This window comes from Hyperolius riggenbachi, chromosome 1, assembly GCF_040937935.1.
Source record: "Hyperolius riggenbachi isolate aHypRig1 chromosome 1, aHypRig1.pri, whole genome shotgun sequence".
NCBI lineage: Eukaryota > Metazoa > Chordata > Amphibia > Anura > Hyperoliidae > Hyperolius > Hyperolius riggenbachi.
Window position 1 is genome coordinate 547041169 of NC_090646.1, and position 26438 is coordinate 547067606.

General features: G+C 43.4%; 1 protein-coding gene across 4 annotated transcripts in view; it reads right to left on the reverse strand.

The window, feature by feature from the left end:
- COMMD10 (COMM domain containing 10) overlaps positions 1–26438 on the reverse strand; it is a 528807-nt gene that overhangs the window by 416883 nt on the left and 85486 nt on the right. The window contains exon 6 of one of the 4 annotated variants that reach the window (XM_068247185.1): positions 3788–3868. The exons of 2 other annotated variants lie outside the window; for them this stretch is intronic. In XM_068247185.1, the coding sequence (XP_068103286.1) occupies positions 3830–3868 (39 nt within the window). In that variant the 3' untranslated portion in view covers positions 3788–3829. Of the gene's footprint in view, positions 1–3787; positions 3869–19344; positions 19426–26438 lie in introns of those variants that run through there. One more of the 4 variants, XM_068247173.1, reaches the window with a different exon arrangement.

A 26438-nucleotide genomic window follows, 5' to 3' on the forward strand; every position in this document is an offset into this window, starting at 1 on the left:
GCAGCTGCACCAACCTCTTCCACAAGGACTTGTAGAATAGGTTCAGTGTGGACTAGTGCTAGCGAGTTTAAGGGGGATGTGGTAACCTCTAGATTATCCATAGGCTTCACTCTACTAAGGTAGGTATCTATTTTTTGACATCTTAAAACTCCCAGGTACACGTTAAATTAATAACCACATGTATTTAAAATGGTTTTCTTTTTTATTATATATTTGAATTGAAAATGCCTAAAAGCAGAGTTAAATAAGACCTGACTTACTATAAATTGTGTTTAAATAAGCCCCTCTGCATCTTTTTGCTCGGCAAATTGGCCAAATTAGCAAAAATGAGAAAATCAATAGTTAATTCTCTGTGATTGGTTGACTGGAACTGCTGGAGGGGCACAATCAAATAACTGCACGGTTACTTTAAAAGTTAATGTAATGTAATTTTATGCTCCAGGTCTCCAAGTCACACTGATTTCCATAATTAGGTGCTGACACCTTTGGAATTGGGCATTTGAGTGGTGATAAACTTAGAAGTGGCAGCTACTGGAACTCTAATTCACCCCCTACAAAGAGACAGCACTGCGGAGCAAAGTGATAACGTATGCTCAACTCTAACTGTCCTTTTACTGACCTGAATGGGTTTAGTTGAGGAATAATCACCAAGATACACTCAGTTTTCACTAAAGGCACTTAATGGTCATCAGATGTTCAAGGCACATTGTAACGATCAAAGTTCTTTCCAATGTAACCCCAGCATTCTAGGGCCTCTTTTCCACATACAGTTGAATTGTGTGCTCAGCAAGCAGTTACCAGGCGTCAGTTAGCAGTTACCAGACAGCAGTGAGCAGTTACCAGGCATCAGCAAGCAGTTGTGAGAGTTTGAGAGGCATTTCACTGCTTTTCAACAGTCCGTGGGAAAGAGGCCTAAGGAGGAAGGCAAGAAGAGGTGGAAGCAAGAGACCACTCTCAGCACACTAGAGGGAAAGCTGGCGTATTAAAATAATTTATTCCACATCTCCAACCTTATTATCTTATTCCTCTGGTTGTACCTTGTTGCATGTTTAACATGACTATACGTCATGCAAGTTTTCACTTGCAAGTTCCCACTTGAGCTGAAAATTGACATTTTTAGTCCATCCTACACTAGAGGGAAAGCTAAATTGCCTGGGGATGGGGGACCTGCAGGCCCAAGGCTGTTTCCTGGACACATAATGAACAGCATATGGGGTGTATTCATTACTGGTAAGCTTTCTGGAGAGTTGCAATCTGGTAAAATCAGAAGTGATAGCCTTTTAGGGCTAATTTTGCATCTTTTTGCATGCCCCTTGCGGTCTTCTCTCCCTCCTTGCATCCTCACACAGCTTCTCCTGTGCTGAGAATTGCTGTTTCCTTCCCGCTTGTCTTTTTCACCTACTTCTCCACTTCCCCCCACCCCCTTTTTTTTTGTTTCTTTCCTTCCTCTTTTCCTTATCCCACACTCGCCTCACTCCCTGCACCAATATTTAGCACACCGTTCAGGCCTCCTGATTGCATCCTATACACCTTCAATATCTTTGTTTTTTGCAGTGCCATAACCCCCCCCCCCCCCCCCATTACTGGTGTTCTTGCAAAAGGGGCAGGCAATAACGGCCTACGGTAACTGGAAGTGTGTCTCGCACAACGCTCTTAAACAGCTGCTCCCAGTTCACTTTAGTGCCCTGTTGGGGATCACTAGTAAACACAAATTGCTCTCAAACACTTTATGTGTTCGAGGAATGTAGTGCCCAAAATTGCATTCTTCACATAAAAACTCTCCAAAAATGATTTTGAAAGATCGCTATGGCTCCTGTGGAGTAGTGTGATGTCAGCACCTAGGTCCTGACATCACACTGTGGATGCCTTGTTGCATTGTAGGAAATAACGGTTGCTTCCAACTGCCAAGCAACCAGTATCTCCCTCTTTGCGTATGTAGATCTATATACAACAACAACCTTTTAGCCTATTACATTGTTAGGGGTGTGGTTATAGATTATGGCAGTTGGTGGTGTCTGTTTTTTCTTTCATGTCTGCCCGTAGTAAAGATTATTACATGCAGGCTGATTGTGTATCTAACAACATGAACAAGTCACATTACATGGCGAATATCAATCCTTTCTTGATCTCTGTTCTATTTTTTTAACTTCTCCCTTTGCAATGTAGTAATTTATTGTTTTCCCCTTTTTGATAAAGTCCTCTTTAATGTGCCCATTAACAGAACAATCTCACGAACGATAGACCGTAGGATCAATTAGATTGCATGCCACTAGTGGTGCCGAACAACAACAAATGATCGTTCTTTCAATTGTTCCATAAATATGAATTTTGGATCTATATTTTTGGTCTGATCGGATTGCTTAAATGATTGTTTATAATTGATCCTAACAGTCGATCATCCAGAATATTGTGCTGTGCTTCATCATAATATATCTACTATTTGGATAGAAGGAGTTATCCCCACACCGCATGCAAAACCATTCTTAAAGCGGAATATAACCCTGCATTTCAACTTTGCTCTAAAACATTATTTACAGTATATTATATGCAACCAGCATTTTTTTTTTTTACTAGACCAGCATTGGAAGGGTTACACAGAGCTTTAAAGTTCCTGGAGATTTCTGCAGACGCATCCGAAGCTGAAATAGATACATTTTGTTTACATAAATGTATCTAAGTGTTGAATGTGACTCACTCTCTCTTACTGAGAAGTAGCTGGAGGACAGCCAAAGAGTGTGTAACATTTCTCAATAGATACATTTAACTAAATAGAATGTAACAATCTGAACTTTTGCATATCTCTCCACGGAACTTTAAACCTCTGTGTTTAACCTTTCCAATGCTGGTCTAGTAAAAAAAATGCTGGTTGCATATAATATGCTGTAAATAATGTTTTAGAGCAAAGTTGAAATGCAGGGTTATATTCCGCTTTAATACTCAGCTGGGGCACCTCAGACACAATACTTTATCCAGAATATTGTACCATTAATGGGCACCTTTAAAGCCACTAGAGCAAGTTGTACAACCGGATGGTTGGAATGGAGTTGTGAGCAACAGTTATAGCTATTAAAGGGGTCACACTGCCTAGTCATAATTTACTCTTGTAGCTAAATCTATAATTCAGCATAACTGCTGATCAGTGGCTACATTTAATGCTTTCAGTGAAGGAAGCTTTGAAAGTACAGTTATTCTTCACACATTCTGTATTGTTAAAAATGAACACCCATTCATGTAAATTGCAGGAGTTCAAGTACTTGGCCTTTTCATTTACATTAAATTTCTCCTTGAAATAAATGTTAAAAGAAACACAATGAAGCACCAGAAAAGGTAATAAAATGATCCTCACACACCAGTGGGAGGCAAACAGATGGTGGAAGCTAGAAGAACTAAACAGATTTATCCCATAAGGGTTTCTTCGGGGCATTCTCCAGCTCGCTCTGCTCTTGGCACCTTGTGTTGGCAGGAAACTGTCCCACCTCCAGGAACAAACTGGTTAATGTCACAGAGTATTTTCTGTCCCCTGAAAATTTACATTAGCAGACTTTAATTTGACTGAATGTCATAACTCGCCTTCCATAAACGAAGCACCATCTGTAACCTGAGCCCAGTCCAACTTCCTATAACATAAATGAGATTTATTTCCGTTGCCAAGGTGATCTTATCTTTCAGCGGGAAAGGGGAAATAAAACTCTTCAGCTTATGATCAGGAGACTGAAGGAGAGTGAGATCTGTGCCCAGTCCTTGTGCTGGTCAGGAAAGGAGTGGCTCTTCCATTCATACACGCCGCTGACCTCCAGGCTGTTTCCACTGCCATCTCTGCAAATTACCGTCATTTCTCTTGCACTGGCAGCAGGAAGGCACTGTGGGGCTGCTTTACAGAGACAGGTGCGATGAGAACTGGAGCACTTTCCCAGAGCCCTCAAACAAGCTAAGCTGTTACATCAAAAATGTTGTCATATGCACACACAAATATACACATACATTTTGCTACACAATATGTATTTATTTATTGTATTTATAAAGCGCCAACATATTAAACAGCGTTGAGCATACAATAGAATATTACCTTGTTACCATCCAACGCAAAGCCCCGCGACGTTGCGCGTTACTGCCGGGGGGTGGGGGGAGAGCTTGTGACCCCATTCATTATACTGAATGAAATCAAAGGCGCAATCTCCCCGAAATGCAGGCAACATGCGCTGCGATTCAAAAGTGAATCGCAGCACATGAATGGAAACAGCAGACAGTGCAGTCTAAGCACTCTGATGTCCCTGTGATTGCTTCTCCATAAGCGTGGCTGAAAGCGCTCTATATGGAAACAAGCCCTTAGGCTACTTTCACACTTACCGTGTTACTTCTCACACTTACCATGTTTCCTCTCCCCCACTGCAGCTCGTTACGAGGGCAATGTAAGTCCATAGGGACTTACACACTGCGGTGCATCAGAAGTAGTGAAATCGACGCAAAACTGCCACAAACTGCAGTGCGTTGCCGTATGAACTATGCATATAGCACTGATTATACAGCAAGTCTATGGTGACAAGGTAAGTGTAAAGACTTGATTGTGGTTGCGGTGCGCAAGCGCAGAGTAACAAAACTTCAGTGACATACTTCCTCTATCGTAGGAAGCACATCATTGAGCGGGAGCAGAGCTATGCATATTACACTGACGCCGAATTCTGCCACAGGGTGATATGCAAGAGGACATGGTGTGGTGTTATCGTCCGGCCTCAAACTCTCCTACCACAGGATAATCGCACTGCACCATGTGTAAAAGTAGCCTAACACTTTAAAGAGAACCTGTAACAAAAACAAAAAGTTCCCCTGGGGGGTACTCACCTTGGTAGGGGGAAGCCTCAGGGTCCCAATCAGGCTTCCCCCTCTGCTGTAGCTGCAGGCAATCCAGCGTTGGCTCCCCCAAAGTCTCCGGCAATCCAGGCTCAACAAGCCTGACAAGCTACATTTATTTACCTTCTCTGACTCCAGCGGGGGTGCTGTTTGCGGCTCTCAGCATGGAGATAGGCAGAAATAGCCGATCTCCGTCTGGTCAGCTCTACTATGCAGGCGACTTGCGCCTGTGCAGTAGAGCGGGCCGACAGCGATTGGCTATTTCTGCCAATCTCCAAGCGGAGAGCCGATACTGCGTCTGCGCTGGAGCCGGGAAGGTAAATATTTACATCCCCGCCGTTTGAAGGGCCAGAGCGAGACCGCCGTGGGACACAGGAGGGCGGGGGAAGCCTCGATAGGATCAGGAGGCTTCCCCCTACCGAGGCGAGTACCCCCCAAGGGAGCTTTTTGTCGTTACAGGTTTTATTTAAACATTGTAGTGGCTTGAAGCACCATCTTTGCAGCAGCATTCACTTGTCTGCATAGATGTTGTAGTTATTAGGCCTTCTTTCCACAGGCAACAGCTGTGTGCACAGGGAGAAAATGTCTTCCTGTGTGCTTGCTATACATTTTTGATGCATATGCAAATGCACTTTCTATTGTGCTGAACAGGGTAGAAATGATGTTGTACAATACAAAAATTGCAGCTTAAAGTGGGATAGAACTTGGACATAAAATATATATATATAAAAAAAAATGTGTTTCCTACTTTTTATTACCCATACAATTACCATATTTGCTTTGGTGCACAAGTAATATTGTCTGTTTACAAATTACAAGATCCCAAAGTAGTTTACCTGCTCTGAAAGCTGCATTTCAATGCATAGCTGCTCTATTTATATATTCAAAATCTAGTAATCACATCTCAGGTACACACATACAAGAAGCAGAGAGAGCTAAGTTTCAGCACTTTGCTGAGGTTTACCAATTTTAGTACACAAAGAAATATAAACAAAATATAATATGTTTTTGAATGCAAGAAGTTTTCCACTGAAGAAGTAAGTGCTGTGTTTAACTGTCTGAATGCAGTTCTGCTACAAACATTTTTTTATTTTTTTATTTTGTGGTAGTAGATTTTATGTTGTAAATAATCTTTTAGAGCTAATAGGAATGCTGAGTTTCATACCACTTTAAAGGGAAATGGAGGCTGCTATATTTGTTTCCTTTTAACTAAACACCAGTTGTCTGGTAGTTCTGCTGATATCTTTGGCTGCAGTATTATCTGGATCACACACCAGAATCAAGCATGGAGTTAATCTAGTCAGACAGTCAGAAGCATATGCTCAATTTTTTCAGGGTCTATGGTTTAAAGTATTAAAGGAAGAGGATCAACAGGGAACCAGGCAATGTGTATTGTTTAAAAGGAATCATGTCAGCCTCCAAAGCCCTCCTATTTTGGATGTCCTTTAATAGAAAAAAATTCAGCAATATTGTCCAATATTAATCCCATAGCTTTTGCTGCTAGCTTTGTATTGCAGTACAAAGCTATAAAGAACCTGAATTGTGCACTACTGTTGCCCATGCTTCTGTGTGGAAGGTGAATGAACCAGATTTAACATCACACTGACATGGCAGCTGTGTACTCTTCAGACTTGGAGTTTTTGCCTTTCAACTGAAAACACAAATGGGAGACTCCAGGTAATTTCTATTAGCCATCAGTACTTTAGACAATTATTTATCTCATAATTTTATTTTTAATTCAGGTTTTCTTCAATATGGGTAATTTCCCGCTCATGTGAAGCTGAATACTTGCAAATTCCGTTTGTTATAAGAAAATATAATTATTCTTGACATAGCCCAAAAAAAATGACATTTTTAGAAGAAATCCAATAGCCATTTCCATATATCTTTCACTTTGATAGTGGACGTTAATGAGGGTGGGAAATGGTGGGTCCCAGAGCTCGCTTTCCTCCGTAATGCTGAGATTTACATAAATGAGAGCAGTTCAGACATTTATGAATTGTGATAAGCAAATACAGCAGTCACAATTTTGACTAGTCGGACCAGTGGGAGTCAATAATTAAAGGGCAATGCACTTTTGCGTAAAGCAATAAACCATGCACATATCAATGCTATAGAAATCATTCTGTAGTCTTATGCTACAGTATCAGACATTCTATGTTCTCAACACATGTACCTTGGGGGTACTTTAGTTGGGCTCAGGGAGTACTTGAACTTGTTACATGTTTGAAATGAAGAAAAAAAATGTATTATACATAAATAAACCCAAATAAGTATTCAGGGTTAATTAAAATCACATAGAATTGTTTGAAAAGCATTCATACACAATTATGTAGTACTCATCAGAAATATGTATGCTTCAATAGTACTTGATAATAGAGGGGTACATGGCCATCACATGACAAAGGGGTACATGCTGAAATTATGTTGAGAAACACAGTTATAAAGTATCTTCCATTTATGTCTGTAGCAGCTGTCCTTTCAAATACAGAAGCAAGAAATTGACACTAAACTTGCTATAGAAACCATAGCAACATGAAAAGAGATTTGTACTAAGGACTTACTAGAATTCTCATTACTGTTGCCTGCAGGGAGTGGGACTTGATTGCCCATATGGCAGTTTGGAGCGGAGTGATGCTTCTCTTGCCTAAGGGCTGGTTCAGACGGACGTTTGGAGGCGTCGTGTTCGTTGGAGTCGCGGCAGTAATGCGTTCGGGCTTTCAGCAGCGTTACCCGTCGCGGTTAACCGCCCCTGGAAGCAACATGTAGCTTCCAGAGGCTCCTTGAACGCCAGTGAAAATCGGGACCCGAATGCTGCGTTCGTGTAAACGTGCGTGAAAGCTTGGTACAAACGCTCCCATTCACTTGAATGGGAGCGTTTAACGCCAAGCCCCGAACGCTGGCGGTAAACGCTGCACAAACGTCCGTCTGAACCAGCCCTAAAGGGGAAAGGAGGAGTTACGTGGTGCATGATAGAGAAGCGTCTGGCAGGAAAGGTGATGGGAACAATTCACTCTTGGACTGGAGTCTTGTAAATCGCAGTCTGCACACCACTGCATATAAAATCTTGTGTGCTTTATTCAATAAATGCACAACAGTACAAAACCAACAATTGGTTTGAGGCCACAGATGGTCCCCACTGTCATAGTAACAATGAACAGTTTTGTATATTGTTATTACCACCCTCTCTGGTTTGTTATTGCCTTGACAAAGGGGACTCTCTGTGGCACTGAATCAATTGTTGGTTTTGTACGGTTGTAATTTAAAAGCAGTAGTGTGTGGACTGCAGTTCATTGTTGGGTGGCTCCTGTACACAAACTAGATTCCCACGTGAGATGATCATGACAGCATCCTCAGTCAGGTGTCATTTAGTGTGTATTTATGTACTGTAGCTTTACCTAGAAGTCTACACGTCAGGAAAAGGGATGGCAAAGCTCAGAAGAACTCAAGGCGAAGCTTTTGGAAGGTTTTGCTTTGCTTGTCATGATCATGCATTAAACCAGGAAGTCATCAAACCAACAAATCAGAACCTTACAAATATATCAGTTGATCAAACTGATCACCTGCTTCTCCATGAGATCTCCTAAGCATTGCCATCCCTAATCAGGAAGCAAAATTTCAAGCAGCTCAGGTCTCTAAGCATCCTGCATGTCCCATTGATTGCAAAGGGTGGGAGAGTGCATGTATATAGGCGTGCCGGGGAAACACTGGTAAAAATGCAGGGCATGCCCTATACCGGTCCCTAAATGTTTTGGGTCGAGGGCCGGGTCAACATACTTTAGACAGCTGGAGGGACGGAGTATACATAAAACAATGTAGAAGTCTTTGTGCACCAGACAGTGAAGCATACCCAGATGACAACCAGTCCAATTAGACAGCAGTATGACCTGATGTGGAATTTGATTGGAAAACAGCGAATGACTGCTTTCTGGCTTCCATGTGGATAGATGGTACCAGCACTGCTATTCTATATGCGGACCACCAATATTTAAAGATGTAGTTGACCGCATCTATAAGTAATACATTTTGTGTGTGGGGAGCTGGTAAAAAAAAGCCTCAGGGGGCCACATTCGGCCCGCGGGCCTTAGTTTGAGGACCACTGTTCTATACAGTATTCTGCACACTGTAATCACATCCTGCCAGGAAGTCATTCTGTGACACTGCATGGTCAGCTCGAAAGCACAGCATGTGTGTCAGTTACTTGCAGTGTATTCAGCTGATCTGGTCAGTGTTGTCTTTCTTTTAGTGAAAGTAAAGTTGCACTCTATGTATGTTATACAAATAATGTACTTGATCAGACAAAATGTCTACAAATACAATGTCGTCTGAATCCTGCTGCTCACATTATGATTAGAATAGGGAGATTAGAGAGAATGGCAAAAAGAATAACAGGACTCCACAGTTGGATTTAATTCTTCCAGTCTGGGTAGAAGTCTCGTTAGAATCCCCACTGTCAGCATTGAGATAAGTGCAGCTCTGTGGTTTACAGGCAGCGCTATGTGGGCAGGTAGACAGAATTACACACAAATATTCCTCCAACTTGTAGATTTCCTGGTCATTAAGACATCAGCGCATACACAGAGGTACAGTTGAAGCACAGTTATTCAGCTGCTCATAGGCAAGATGACATTTCCAGTTGGAACAGGCAGCAAGTGTAGCAATAAGCGGCTGATTGACTATAGTCAAGGGGTATGATCAATCAGGCACATTACAAAACCGCTATTATCCGTAATGTAACACAAAACACTTCTTCAAGCTAGGCAATTATGTTATGTGAATGCCGGGATCCCAAAAGATCATTCAGGCCTGCTGATTGCCAAAATAAATAATCCAAACCTCCACCAAAAAAAAGAATAAATCATTAAGATATTAAAACAGCTGACTGTGGGTCCTGATGTCTTCTGTACTTTCAAGGCTCCACCTCATACTATATATTATTATTTATATAGCGCCGACATCTTCCACAACGCTGTACAGAGTATAATAGTCTTGTTACTAACTGTCCCTTTAGAAGGGCTCACAATCTAGTTCCTACCATAGTCATAGGTCTATGTATGTATCGTGTAGTGCATGTATCATACTCCAGGGCCAATTAAAGGGATACTTAAGTCAACTGGGAAAAATGAGTTTAACTCACCCGGGGCTTCCCTCAGCCCCCTGCAGCCAATCGGTGCCCTCGCAGCCCCGCTCCGATGCTCCTGGACCTGCCGGCGGCGACTTTCGGTTTCGCCGTCACCGGCCGACAGGCATGGGAACACCCCCTATGCTGCTATTACTGCAAGAAGGCCCATGCCTGTCGGCCGGTGACGGCGAAACCGGAAGTCGCCGCCGAAGGGGCCAGGAGCATCGAAGCGGGGCTGCGAGGGCACCGAGCGGCTGCAGGGGGCTGAGGGAAGCCCCAGGTGAGTTAAACTCATTTTCCCCATTGACTTAAGGTTCACTTTAAGGGGGAAGCCAATTAACTTATCTGTAGGTTATTGGGATGTGGGAGGAAAACAGAGTACCCGGGGGAAACCCACGCAGACACGGGGAGAACATACAAACTCCTTGCAGATGCTGACCTGGCTGGGATTCGAACCGGGGACCCAGCGCTGCAAGGCGAGAGCGCTAACCACTATGTCACTGTGCATCCCACAGTATATATGTCTATATACTGTAATTTTCTAGTCTCTGTACCAGTGCAGAGGGTGGAGCACTATAGGAGCATGGGAAGGAGTGATGCCAAATTACAAAAACAACTCCCTCGGCTAAAGGTATTCACCAGAGCTCACAGCAGCCAAATTTATTAAACAGCCAGTGGAGAGAGATAAAGCTGTTCCCTCTTATTTTCTGTTCAGATTTTTCCATCAGAGTTCTGTTACACAATGAATTACGGGGAGCACAGTAGTCTAGTGGATAGCATGCTCACCTTGCAGTGCTGGGTGCCCAGTTTAAATCCAGGCCGCTATCCAGAGATGGATTAAAGGAAATGTCCGAACTTGGAAAAAAAAATGACATCTACTTTCCCGGAGCTTCCTCCAGCCCCTGACAGCCGACATGAGCTCTGGTGTTACAGGATCTCCTCCATTCGCGATGGCGACTTCGACAGGTCGGGATCTTCTGTGCCTGCACGGGAGCTGTAGTCAATAATGTCCACGTGGTCTGGAGTGTACTGCGCAGGTGCAGAACTACCGCACAATACACTCTAGACCACGTGGAGGTGATTGACTGCGGCTCTTGCGCAAGCGCAGAAGATCCCGACCTGGTGAAGTCGCCATTGTGGACGAAGGGACCCCGGGCCACCGGCTGGGAAAGGAGCTGCGGCAAGGGACATGTCAGATGCCAGGGGCTGGAGGAAGCCCTGGGTAAGTAGATGTCATTGTTTTTTTCCCAGCTCGGACATTTCCTTTAAAGTACCCCTGACCTGGTCTTATATACTTTTAAAATGGTTTTATTGCTGGTGCTGTGACACTTTGCCACAGCACCATCATCCCCCCTCCAACGTCCCTTGTGGCACCGTTCTGGCAATAATTATGAGTGGGAAGGAAGTGACTTTGTCCCCGCTGTGTGTCCATAACTCCACCCCCTCCACCTGCCGTTTTAGTTCCATATTTGATACATTGCTGTGCTGTGTGCGGGGTTGTAGTAATTGAGGTCTGAAGGATATCAGTCCTCAATTATAACAAGCCCACACACAGAGCAGCTACCCTGCGCGCTGTGTGCAATGAATCAGATATGGAAATTAAGTGGCATGTGGAGGGCGCGGAGTTATGGACGCACAGCGGGGAGGAAGAACTGTCACTTCCTCCATGCTCATATTCAACGTTCTTCCTTAGTCAAATACTTTGACTGAGCAGAATGAGGTCCACAGGGGTACTGCAGGGGGAGGATGGTGCTGTGACTTAGTTGAAAAAGTTATTAAAAGTTTAGGGGGGGGGGCGGGTCAGGGGTACTTCAAGATGTAATAGGGTCCCAGGCAAAGTAGTAGATTTGGGCCCCCTTGTGGAGAGAGGTCAGAGAAGGTGGCTGGTAACTCCCTTGACATCCACTAGGCCCAAGACACCTGCAAAGGCTGCCTGGTGAATAATTCTGCTCTGACACTATCTGCATAGAATCAGTCTCTCCCAGTGTCTGTGTGTGTTTCCTCCATTCACTCCGGTTTCCTCCCACATCATTTTATTAAACAGCCAGTGAAGAGTGATACTGATAATTGAATTGGCTCCCCCCTAAGCAATAATGGACATATGACTACGGTAGGGATTAGATTGTGAGCCCCTAAGAGACAGAGGCATGACTAGATACTGTGTAAAAGCAGAGATGTCAGAGCTAGTGTATACACATAGATAATATTGATAATACTAAGGGAGAATTGTCCTTAAATGCTGCGCTATACAGAACTGGAGTCTTAAAGTATATCCAGTATCACAAATCCTTTATTTGTTGCCTCGATTTGGTGCCTTGATTCTGCACAAAATATTTAGTGTGTAAAACAAAACATGAATATGGTCCTGTTTCCACTTGCTTGGCTTGTCACTGCGATGGGCACTTCACAAGTGCTGGGAATCACTGTGGGCTAGTTCCAATCACCGTGGGCCAATTCCTATGGAATCACAATCACGCCCCCTGCTGCAGTTTTTATGCAGTTGTGCTTCTGTCCCATTCAAGCTAAAAAAACATGACTTTGCAACCACACAAAAATCATAAAGCAAATGCACAGGAAACACATTAGCGTTTTTGCAGTGGAAAAGAGCCCTAAGAAAGTTCAAACAGCTTTGCCTATAATAACACTGTCCTGCTGCAATAAGAATACATGTATCACTAAAAGAGGGATCACAGACTATTCCCTGCAAGCATTTTGCTGCACAATAGTGTGTTTTGCAAAGTGTTTTAACGTGAGTTTTCTTTTTACAGTAGTCATTGATTTCAATGCAAAACTGTATGCGTTGTGTGGAAAACCAGTGCAGATTGCACCTTCTTTTAAGATTTCCGCTAAGCGGAATCATATATGCCTCAAGTAAACAGGCACCATTACCATTGTTATATGCGCTACCACATGTGTTTCTTGTATGCAGCAAAAACGCTGTGGATTTGCTCAAGTGTGGCCCCTGCCTTATTCACAACCATACTTTATACTCCTGGTGTGCATGTGGCCCAGGGGCTGCATTTGAAACTCCCATACAAGATGTGAACCACAAGCAGTTTGCTGTATTTTATATGTGATTATTATTATTATAGTTGCATTGGTCTTTCACGGCAATGGAGGGCTTGTTTCCACTTCTTCTTTGCGGAAAACTCGTAAACGAATTCACATGCGGATGCAAATTCATATGCGTTTGTATGCAAATTTTCATGCAAATTCGCATGCGTTTTCGTGTATTTTTCTAAGTATGTGATTTTAACCATGTCAGTGCCTGTGTGCTCGTACATTGATTTTACACGAAAACGTATGCGAATTCGCATGGAGAATTCACATAGCAAAAAAGCAATGCGAATTTCTATTAAATACATTACATGCGAATCGCAAGCGGTGTGTGCGGTGTGAATATTGATGGCTTTGCTGTGCAGATTTTTCCTGCGCAGCAAAACGCTCAGTTTTCCTGTTAAGTGGAAACGGGCCCATTTACTTGTATTGGTATGCAGAAAATGCATGCGAATTTGCGCTAGTGGAAACAGGCCCGGACAGCAGTATTTCAATCTTATCTTCAGTTCTCATAGTGCTCTGTTTAGTAACATGCACCTCCATGCAGTTTTTGGCAACACATAGTTCTCATTTCAAGATAAGGACTTTTTGATTAATAAACAAATTCAGGCTACGTCCTTTACATAATATACTAATAGTTTTACTAAAGGGCAGGTATCTTCCAACTTCCCTTCGGCTACCCCAGCTGCTGCCACCATACACAGGACTGCTTGGGCCAAATAATACTATAATCACTAATGAAAGAGGTAATAAGAAAAACAATAACCATCAAAAAAAGGTTTTCCAATAGCACTCAGCCAGCAGTCTCTGCAGTTAAACAACAGATATGAAATAGTCATCCATTCCAGTAGAAAAGGGTTATAATGGGTACATCATCTAGTTTCTGTAAGCATTAGCTATTAAAGCATATTTTCAGAACCATATTGGTATACTTTCTTCTTTTCTGTGGGGGGTATTGCAGTCAATAAAATCAGAGATGGCACGGCACAATGAATCTGTGCAATCTTGGTACAATAGAGGCAGGAGGCCCAGAAGGAGGAAAATGGATTGTGTGTGAATTCCGTAGATGTGAGTTACCTCTGCCCTTTCTCGTCGCAAATACTTATACAAAACAATAACATTTCTATAGTGCTTTTCTCCCATACGACTCAAAGCGCTTAGGCTCTCTCAGATTCGGTAATTGGTAGTAGGATGAAGTATTCACACAACAAAAGTTATATTTCTGCAAATGCCAAACTGAACAGGTGGGTTTTCAATCTGGATTTAAACACGTCCAGGGATAGAGCTGTCCTGATCTGTTGAGGTAAGGAGTTCCAAAACGTAGGGGCAGCATGACAGAAGGCTCTGGGACCAAAAGTTTCCAAGTGGACTCTGGGTATGACTAGATTATTAGAACTTGTGGATCTGAGAATGCGGGAATTGCTACGCAGCTGCAACATATCTTTCATGTATCCAGGGCCCAGATTATTCAGGGATTTAAATGTCAGTAGACCGATCTTGAATAGGACCCTCCACTCTATAGGTAGCCAGTGAAGGGAGTGCAGGACTGGCGTTATGTGGCAGTGACGGGGTTGGTTGGTTAGCAGTCGGGCAGCAGTATTCTGTATCAGCTGTAGGCGGTATAAGACTTTTTTTTGGAAGGCCAGTGTAGAGAGCATTGCAGTAGTCCAGTCGGGAGGTAATGAAGGCATGAACTTTTTGCGATGTTCTTAAGGTGGAAATAGGATTTCATCACAGCAGAGATGTGAGTTTTGAAGTTTAAATCCCCATCAATTATAACTCCCAGGCTACGCACATAATCAAAGCTGCGTAGATCTGTGCCTCCTATTCCCAGTGGTGAAGACTGCAAGTTAAGTTGTTTTGTTGTCCTGCGCTGCCCTCCGACCATAAGGACTTCTTTTTGTTGTCTGCATTCAGTTTCAGCCAGTTGGGTTGCTCTCTGACTACCCTGGGGGGGGGGGGGGGGCTGGTCTCTCTGGCTACCTATCCTGACGGTTCTCTGGCCTACCTATACTGGAAGGGGAGGGTCCTGGCTACCTATACTGTGGCTACCCCCCTCTGTGGATACCTATACTGCATGATTGATTTGACCATTAGAGTGCCCCTAGGCAGTAACAATTCAAGCAAGTACAGGTTGACCTAGTAGTGTGTACTGTTCAATGTAGAGGGGAGGAAAGAAGAGGCAAGAGGAGCCTGGAGGCAAAGCTAATGGCCAAAAGCATCAGGCTCAGAAGTTTGATCAACTTCCACATTAAACAGAAGACAAGCAAACCCTGTCAAGCGTTTGATGTGTGTTTGTAGGGTTCTCATACAGCATACAAGGTGTGCTTATATGATGATGGTAAGGACCTTCATCTACAAGCTTATTTATGGCCAGAGGTTGATGTGAATGGATCTAAGAAAGAATGTATCTTGTACCTGCTAAGTGAAAAAACATTTGCTATGGTGGCATGAACTAGAGGGGAAAAAAACACATTTAAGTGAACTTTCAAATTCAGAGAGCCAGCTCACACAAAACTGATGCTTAAAGTAGACCACAACTCTTGCACAGGACAGAAGGAAAACAGAGAGGAATGCACCCTGTATGTATTTAAAGAGTTTAGCCTGCCTAATTTCCCCCTCATATGTGCACTATAATTTGATCTCTCAGCTGTATCAGCTCAGGAATCTCCTCTGCCATGGCAGAGAAGTTAATTTGTATAAAAAAAAAGTTGACAATATGTCTACTTCCATGAAAGCAGGAAGTAACCAGGCTGCAGATTTGTTGCAGGATTTGTATCAGCTGTAACAAAGAAATATTGTTCTTTAAAGGTTATTATGCTGTTACTTATCTTTTAGAAAAGAGAAGAATTTTTGAGATTTCTGAGTTCAGGTCCGCTTTAACGTTTGTGACTACTAGTGGGTTAAAGCACCCAGTGATATTATGATCCCTTAGTGACTAGAGCAGCAAATTGTAGGCAGTAGTATTTAAAGAGACTCTGTAACAAAATGTTCAGCCTTTTTTCTACTATCCTACAAGTTCCTATATCTATTCTAAAGTATCCTGTCTTACTGCAGCCTTTTTTAGTTGCTCCATTGCTGTAATAAATCAAATTCACTCCTTTGCCAGGCTTGTCGACCCAAAGAGGAAGTGGCTGTAATTGTTTACTGACAGGAGGACGTTACACTGATAGCCCTGCTCTGAGTCTCTTCCAGTCTTTCACACACTGAAAACTGTGAAAAGCAGAGCTCACACATTCCGTGCTTTCAGTATCATCTACTGATAAAAGCTGATAATTGTGAGAAGCATAGCTCATAGACTATTGCAGAATGCAGACACGGACCTGCTATCAGTAATCACTACTAAAGATTGCAGCATTTTTTACAAGGTAAAACTTCTTGTAAACTATGAAATGAACTTTAAAGGCTGAATTTATTGTTCAATAATATAACCTTTCATGGAATCTGTAATGCAGTTTACAGGAACATGCAATATGATGATGAACTTCCTGTTTGGCAGCCATATTTTTTTGTTTACAAAAACAGTTTATAAAACTGCTTTTTTTTGGGCCAGGATCCCGGTGGGGAGCAGTGAAAATGTGACAGAGGGGGACAGGAGATGAAAACCTACAGGCTGGTATGTTTATTCGCATGAGGTTTTTAGGTTACAGATTCTCTTTAAGCTCCAACGAACAGCCTTAAAAAAGCCAAGCAAGAAGTCTCACTGCCGCTTATTTCACAATGTCAAAAACATTTGCAGTGAGCCAACAACAATCATTACTTTTCATTAGCGTGCCCCATAATTGCTAACATGTGTCAGATTTCAACAAGGTCTTTTGTCATAGCTGCTTCATAATGTACGGCAAAGGCAATAGTAACTGTGCCACCCTTATAAATGGAGAAATGCAGAGCCCTCAATACAGGAGCTCCTGAAAAATGTCCTTTATGGGTGTATCGATCCTCTAAAGGCATTAGCGAGAGTCACTATAACCGACTCTGCAGCAGTAACACAACATTCCTCGCTTCTGATTGAACCGTATATGCCCGGACCTCATTTGTACACAGAGCAAAGCGTTCTGCTTTCGGCAGGTTATTCATTTAGGATAGCCATCGTAATCTCTCCAAACAAACTCGCACACCAGAAAAAGGTCACCTTTCCCACACAAAATCCAATATGGGTCTTAACTTGTAGGACCTTCACTGGCACCGGTCGCCATGCTGACATCATTCAGGACTCAGCCGCCCCCTCCATGCGCAAAACGAGGGGTGGACTAATGCAGGGTCACAGCTCTGTCTTCAAAACAAACATACAATGAAGGTTCTGTCTTCCTGTGCCTGATCTCTAATGGAAGACAAATTGCCATAAATTCAGACTTGAAAGGGACATGTTTCTTAAGACATCACAGAAAGTGGGAGAGAAGAGCTGCCTGGTCTGCTATAGATATCAGGCTCTGTAATCATCACAAAACAGGAGGGGGAATGCTGTTGTAAAAGTAATTTATGAACAGCCGAAATATTGTTCTCCGGTGGAAAACAGAAAGAGCCACATTAACCCTTCACCTATGCAAAACTGCTTTGCCAAGCTGATAGTTGTTTACCATCTGTGTTATGGAAGGGAATACTGTGATGATGGCAAGGGAGGAAACCGGAGAGAAAAAAGCCTCTAATCTAAGAATTAAGGAGGAAGTGCTTCTAATCTAGCGGCAGAGCGATCCAACGAGTCCCACTGACAAGCGCAGTGCACAGAGGAAGCAGAACAAAATAACTTTCTGATTCTTCTTGGCTGGAGAGCTCTGCTGAGAATTAAGTTGTGATGCTCGGTTGATCTCTCTAGAGCGGCACTGGTTAAATCACTTGCTGTTGTGCTCTGCCCTGGTTTGATGAATAGGAATTCATTTGCTAGAAGTGCAACAGAAGACCATTGTTAGGCACAGATTAGAAATGTAAACACTTCGCATTTCCCACAGCTACCGGCTTCACAATTGATTCTGAATGCTGCTTTCAAGACAATAAATCCGGGTGTCAGTAGAGAAGCGGGCCAATCGAAGAGCAACAATGCCTCCTAGTGGCCACAATGAGAAAGACATGTACCATTGAATTTGCTTGTGTCTTTATGTCAGCATGAGTGACAGGTCTTTAGATACCAGAGAAATAAGCACAGTCCAAAAACACAGCAGCACGCTTAAAAATCTGTCTTTTTTTTGCCATATCCAGATACGAGCCTTGAAGGCGGTTCAGAACTTGTGCGGTGAAATAAATAGAGCTGGCTGGTTAGGGTGCATTGTGGGTACCTGCAGTAGGATTCAATGTGTTAGGTCTCTGGAGAGGAGCAGACAAGCCTTTATTCAAGCATCAAGAGCACCAAACAGCAGCAGTGCAAGTCCTCCGCTTCAAGGCTTGTGCTCTAGTAAACAAAGGTATACTCTACCAATACCCATGCTGCTTGATACCAAACAAATGTATTACAGAGCTCTACAACGCATGCTATTCATATTATTATTATTTATTGTATTTATAAAGCACCAACATATTATGCAGCACTGGACAATAAATGCATACAATGATACAAAGAATGACAGATGTAACAAGGTTGTACAACATAGGACATAGCTATAAAAGGCAAACAGAGTACAAGATACATGATTATGTGATTTGGGGCTGGTAAGGTAGGTCCAGTAATATAAGTACAAAGGCTGCCATAGGAAAGGAGCACACGACCATATAGAATACACTAGGAAAGGGAGGACACTGCCAAAGGCTTACGATATAAGGGGAGGGGAGGTGGACACTAGGTAGGGCTGTGGAAATAATATTCAGTAGAGAGTTACTGTGTGGTAGGGGGTGGGTAGGCCATTTTAAAGAGGCGGGTTTTGAGGGCTTGCTTGAATGTGTTGAAGGAGGGAGCAAGTCTGATGGGCGGTGAAAGGGAATTCCAGAGGGTCTCTTGAGATATCCTGCAGGCACTCATAGGAGTGGGAGATGCGAGGGGCAATTAGGCGAAAGGTCGTTGGAGGACCGGAGGGGACGGCCTGGTGTATACCTGTGAACAAGCTCAGATATGTAGGTAGGGCAGGTTTTGTGCACAGATTTATGTATTCACAGATTCAGAAACAAGAATCTATCTCTACATCACACCAATCCCCCACGCAAAACATCATATCCTAACCGCTTTTACAGCAACTCACTACAGAATCACCCAACATTAGCTTTCAGACAAACAAACAAAAAATGTACATCAAAATAAATTTCCTATATATTATATAGTAGTAGATTCTCTCAGTTCATGCTTGAGAGGCAGCAAACACTTGACATGTGGATTAAACCTTGTGATGGAAATCCCCAGCCAATAACTGTCAAAACAATCCATCCTTTGCAGGTGAGGGCTGCACGCAAGGCTCTTCCGGGTATTCCCAATGGATCTAGTGACAGGAGACGACTATTTATATTTTCTATAAGTCAGGGTCTATTGTAGACAAGCTCATTCTGCACAGCAGTTAACACTGCATTCTTCAGGAAAATTAAACAATTGCATGGTCACTGATTTATTTATGTTATACGATTATACAGCGCTGACACTATTTCCACAAAGTACTCTGAACAATCACAAGGAGATGGAGGGTGTGAGGAAAGTGCACAAGCTTTGTGATGCTGCGTGCTTCAGCCTCGAGGTACAGAGAAGCGCAGCGCAGTGATGAAATCTGGAAGACTTGTCAAGCATCAAAAAGGTTTAAATTACAACTGTACTAACAAATCAAAGTATTGTAGTAGTTATCCTTGAACCACCCAAGTTCTCCTAATTAAACAGTCACTAATCACTTTGGGCTTAATTCCTGAAGCCATGCTGCTAGAGCAGTGGAAGCTACAGGACAATGCCGCAAGCTAAAGTCAGGGAGGCACACTACGCCCTGCAGCATAGCGTGCCTTCCTTAGTTACACGCACTGCTTACATAGCAATGCGCACGCCTTTAAATACCGCCCGCCACTGTGAAGTATCGTCACCGCGATACTTCACTAGCAAGGCCGTTACTATGTTAATTAACATAGTTACAATTTAGCATCTATGTTAATTAACATAGTAGCCTCTACTATGTTAATTTACATAGCAGCACCAGGCATTTAAAGGGAACCTGTACTGAGTAAAATTACTGAAAATAAACACATGAGGTTACTTCAAATGAACATTTCATAGTCACCTTGCCATCAGTTCCTCTCAGAAGCTCACCATTTTCTTCTGACAATGATCCCTTCCAGTGCTGACAACATTTTGTCAGAACTGAAATATATCAGTTGCTGTCAGTTAATATATCAGTTGCTGTCAGTTACAGCTGAGAGAACTGATTTGTCCAGGTTTCCCTATGGCTCAAGTGGGCGATGTTACAGTTTAACTGTGTGCTGACCAGAAAGCTGTTATGGGGTAATGTCCATTTTTAAAATGGAGGACGGAGAATTCCATTGATCACAGTGGACAAACAGGACACGGGAGAGGAAAAAGAGATTGAGGAGTAGACTACACAGGAGGTAAGTATGACTTGTGTATGGTTATTTTGACTTTTAATTTTCAGTTCAGGTTTTATTTAAAGGAACGCATGTTGCTATGTAAGCAGTGCGCGTAACTAAGGAAGGAACGCTATGCTGCAGGGGACCACGCGTAGTGTGCCTCCCTGAATTTAGGTTGCGTTGCTTTCATGAAGCTCTTTGTTCCCTTTAAATTAACAATAATGTTGTGGCCTAGTGCCACACAGAACACAGAAGTGGGTGGCCTGCCACAACAATAGCTGACAACACCCATCTATGGAAGTAATAGGAGGTTTAAAACAGAACGTCCCCTGTCACGGTAACTGCCAAACATGATCGTAATCAAGTAGTTCTCCTTTCCCCACCCCCAACATAATCACCCTGCAACCTCTACAGAGGACTTTGATACCAGGAATAATTTTGATAGGCTTCCCCCATCACCTAATACTAGGCCACACTGCTACATAATGGATAAAACAAGAACAGTGCGGGTATTGGTTATCAAGATTAAGAAGAACTACAGGGAACAGAATGATAATAGTACCTGTATTTTATGTGGCCAGCTAACCATTAAAGAGTAAACCTAACTTAACTGTAAGCAAGGTTCTCTGCAGAAGCACATTTTTCATTTATTTTATGGTCACTTCAAGTTTACACACAGGATGAATTTAAGCTTATCTAGAGCAAACAAAGAAAGGATAAGAAAAAGCTTTTTTGTTGACCATTTACACTTTTAGCTGACTGACTTTCACAGTTATGTGCACAGTGCTGACGTTACCAGCATTACAGCTAACCTCAGCAGAAAGGTGCAATTTTTACAAAAACTGACATTGGGTGTAAAATTGGGTTGGGTCACTTGTCAATAGTTGGTAAATGGTTAGCAAAATAGACTGGTGCTACTACAGTTACATGCAAAGAATTGAAATGAGAAATGTTTGTAATAAATCCAAGTTGTGTTCATGTACACTGCTTCATGGAGAGGGGAGGAGAAGCAGTGGGCGGCAAATGAGTGAGTGGCGTCCTGCGGGGCAAAGGACAAAAGTACCGTAGACAACATATTAGTTAGTCCCAGGATGGTTACTAAAAACATTGTTGGGTAGCTGCGCACATGCTAGACTCATGGCTGAAATAGCTCAAACTTCACCTATGAGGGGTTTTATCTAGCAGATGTATGCTGCTTAACAATGATGGTATGCTTGATTTAACCTCCCTAGCGTTCTGGACGAGCTAGGCTCGTCAGACGCCGGAGGCCACCGCTCAGGCCCTGCTGGGCCGATTTGAATAATTTTTTGTTTTTTAAACACGCAGCTAGCAATTTGCTAGCTGTGTGTTTCTCCAATGGCCGCCAATCCGCCACGTAATAGGCCCCCCCCTCAGACCCCGTGCGCAGCCTGGCCAACCAGTGCCAGGCAGCGCTGAGGGGTGGATCCGGACTCCCTATGACATCACGACGTCGATGACGTCATTCCGTTCGTCGCCATGGCGACGGGGAAAGCCCTCAAGGAAATCCCGTTCAGGCTAGCTACATGATTTAAAAAAAAAATTAGGTATAAAAACTATGCGCAGCCGTGTGGCTACGCATAATCAGAACACCCAGCAGGTTAAGACTGGATAAATCCTAGCCTAATTTGGTCAATACCAATTTTGTAACATTCAGCATCTTACCAAAACTGTAATCAAAATCTATGGTTGCTAGGTCCTCCCCAACATGTACAATACTAACCCTATCTTGTCCTAATGTTCCCCCAACCACCTCCAGCACACAGTGTGCTAACCCAACCTTAATCCACATACCTATCTCCTAACTATCATCATGTCCCCTACATTATCCACGTCCGCTTTATTCTTCCAACCGCCCTGCTAATTTACGCTAACCACGCCTGCGCAGCACACTCCAGACAACGTGAACTTGTTGGACAGCGGCGCTCGCGCAGGCGCAGTAGAGGGCGACCTCAAGGTTGGCCTCTGCACCGGGGACCGCGGGCTGGGAGCGGAGCCGCGGTGTGGGACATGTCGGCTGATAGGGGCTGGAGGAAACCTCAGGTAAGTACCGTATTTTTCGGACTATAAAGACACACATTTTTCTCCCTCAGAAGTATGGGGGAAAACTCAGTGTGTCTTATAGTCCAAATGTGCTGCAAGTGCATGTGCCCCAACAACAAGTGTGATGATGCAGACGCTATTAGGAGAAGGGGATTGATGATTTAAGTGTGCAGCGGCATAATACTCAGCTCATTCTGCCTCCATTTTCCTCCCCTCTCTGCCCCCCCAGCACGGCCGTAGATAAGGATGTCTCCTTTCACTGCATGCGCGCTGCCTAATCTCAGCTGTGGATGAGGCCGTCTCCTTCCTCTGCATGCGCGCTGTAGAAATCCCAGCCGTGGACGAGGCTGTACCGTCCGACTCCGCCCCTTGCATGCACGCTGCCCAATCCTAGCCAGGGCTCATTCGGAGGGGCATCCCCGGCAACCAATGAGCTGCCTTCAGTAGTGTAACGCAAGCTGGTCAAACAGCAGGAGCTGATTGTGAGCGAGGATGGGAGTGGACGGTTGGAGAAGCTTCTCACGCTGGGATGGCATTGGCAAGACACACGGCTCCAATACTGCGCTCACTCCTCTGACTGGCCAGGCTGAAATGTGTTGTGTGCAGGTATCTGTGTCAGCACTTGGCATCATGTCAACTGACTGAAAGCAGAGGGCTCTTCCTGACTGATGTAAGTGCTCAGTAAGCCAGTGTCTGTACATAGCTTAATGGCCCATTTATAAAGCAGTGGAAAGGCATTACTTTAGGTCCTGAACTACCAAACATCACAGCGATGTAAACTCTGCTCAATGTATAGCCGGCCAAAGTGTAAATTTTAATTTTCCTTGCTGATGTGCTATTGGTAACACTTTCTAACTCAAACTTTATAATACAGTATATTCCCATTTCAGTTTGCTGCAAACTATGAATTTACAAAAGCTAATTTTTAGCTCCTGATGTACTTATTTGCAAGCATGGCATCTGTAGCCACTATGGAATCCTGTCTGCTAAGAAGTCCCTTTATTTAGTAATTCGATGCATAGAGCACAAGTCTTTGCTACTCAATTTCAACTTCTGGACTAATCCAGGTGTAGTGTTAGTGACGGGTAGTTAGTGGGGCAGCAGGAGTTAGTAGTGTAGGGGACCATAGTTAGTGTAGCTGGGGCAGAAGGGATTAGTGTAGTGTAGCTTAGCAATGTGGATTTGCTAGAGACAGTTTGGGGGATGGGGGAGGTCTATAAGATGTCTCTGTACCATAGACGCACCAGGTTTAATATAATTTTATTTTTCCCTAGATTTTGTCTTCTAAAGCACCGTCTTATAGTCCGAAAAATATGGTAGATCGTGGGGCAGCATTATTTGGCTGACATTTCCTTTAAGTATGGCTAGCTGCCCCCTATAGCAGTACGAGGAAGCAGTCAATGTGCTCAAAAAGAGCAAATTATGGCTGCTAAGTGACAGTAGGCCACCAGTCCCCAGACATCTACTGCCGACAGTTATCAAAGGCCATTACAAGGAGAAAAGAGCTATTTCAGGACACTGTCCCATAAGTACATATATCTTTAATCTTTACATTCAGGTCTATTCATTGCTCTGTATAAACAACCTTTCCATGAGACTGATGATTGCACTCTGTAATGTCACCTAAACAGCCCTCACAATGATTAACAGTTCTCTGTGTCCCGTGCTAGGATTGCCAAAGGGACACTTCTGGCCAGTCAGGCATGAAACAACCCTTACTTTTTACTTCTGGTCAAGGTCAATCTGGCACTCACAAGGGAAACTGGAAAAAAGTATTTCATAGCCTTTCCAAGTCCTCAAACTGCAATGAAACCATCAGCCCGTACAATGGCTTGAATATTCTCCAAAACAATAAATAGCACTGGTTACTTCATGACAGATTTATAGATGAGCTGAACTCCACAAAACACATCTGTTTGTGTCTATAAGCCAAAGTGTTTTAAATGGGATTTATCCTGATGTCAATCATGGGAATAACATTGCTTTCCTCTGACATACCATCACCTTGCTTTTGGCTTTTTTTTTGTGTGTGTTTATATTAAAAGACCATCATTTGTATTTCTTATTACTATCTAGGCGAAGCAGATAGCAGCACAACAGGAAAACAACAAGCAAAACAAAATCTGTTTGGTTGCTAAAATTAATCGGCATGTGACTGAGCCTGGACCATACGTGTGAAAAACACAGAGATGGCAACATCTCTACAGTATGAGACAAAGAGGCGAGCTGGATAAAAGGATGCTCTGGAGCTGCTCCCTCTCCCCTGGATTCTGTATACCTCTATTATTCACGTTGTTATTTTTAGCATTACTGAGTTTTAGCTTTCTTTTTACTGAAAGGGCAAGTATTTAAATGCAAATAGTTACTAGGCATTCAGATGTATTTATAAATTGGCAGGCTGCATTTATCAAGCAGAGTTCTCCAACCTCAGCCTGCTGGAGAGGAACATTTCAATGGAGAGTGTTGTGCTGAAGAGTCAGCCAGTACCGAGACAAAAAGCTCTCCAAACCGATGTCACTTGCAGTCCTTAACATTTCACTGGAGTGACAGAAAATCGGGCACCTCTGCTTGACATCGTGTTGTGGTACAGTGCAAAATAAGGGATTATTCACATAGACAGACAGGTATGGTGCAACTGTAGGGAAGCTGCAGTAAGTCACATACAAGGTAAAGGGCAACATGGAACAAACTTTTGGGTTGGATTAATGGCCGTGCCAAAATATGACACAAAACTAAAACAATGCATTTGACTACTACCGTTCTTTGGTGGTATGTATACTCCATGGAGTACTGTTGGATGTAACAAGGCTTTCTAGCCACAGTTGGAGTGGTGATGTCCAATGTAGGACTATGCCCATTTGGGTTTTCCACCAGAGATAGGTATATTTTTTACACTAACATCAGAATAAAGAGCTCTAATCAAGTTAAACTAGTGTAGATTATTTCCAATAAATGAGGGTGATAAGGTGTATATCATCAGGATGGGGCAGGTTATAGTGTTAGGCCTCAGGTAAGGGTAGGTTAATGTTAGACATGCAACAGGAGTAGGTTACTGTAGGTGGAATTAGGTCAAGCATCAAGAACAAACATGAAGGTCAAGCTTTCTGATGTCAATGACTGTATACTGTCCAAAGTCACATAAGAAATTCTTAAGCCTATTACAGACGCTAGATGAAACTAAGCCAGAGATCAGCTCAGCGAATTAATTTGGCTGAAACACTGTTCTCCCCACTCACCCCACCCACCACATGACATCACTCCCATGATGCTCTGTCGACTCTTGGCCCCCTCCCCCCCCCCCCCCCCCCATCTGTACGAGGCTACAGGATGAGGAAGAAGCGAGTCAACATCTATCTGCATATCATCATAGGTTAAAGTGGACCTGTGTAAAATTGTTTATAGAGTAATGCCGGGAATACACAGGTCGACTGGCGGCTCCATTAGCCAGCCGGATCGACCTCAGCCGCGTCACCGCTCGTCCGCGTGGATCGATTACCGCTCGCCCCCGCTTTCTTATCAGAGCTCGATTCCCTGCCATTGTTCGCAGGCGGGAATCGAGCGGGCGGGGGTCGTGCGGCTTGATCGGCCAGCTGAATATTATCAGCTGGCCGGATCAGCTGGTCGATACACGGTACAGAAACGTACCGTGTATCCCCAGCATAAGACTTGAGCATGAGTTGTAAACTTTGCCTACCCCTTCCTCCCTTCACCAGGATGTTCCCACTGGTGAACTATCACCATTCCTAGTCATAGGACACTGGTGACAGTATTAGTGGGTTCTGGATTACTGACTCTTGTCTAATGGGGACAGATCAGAGAAGGAGGAAGAGGCAGCCACTATTTAAAACTGAGACTCACTACATTTGTGTTATAT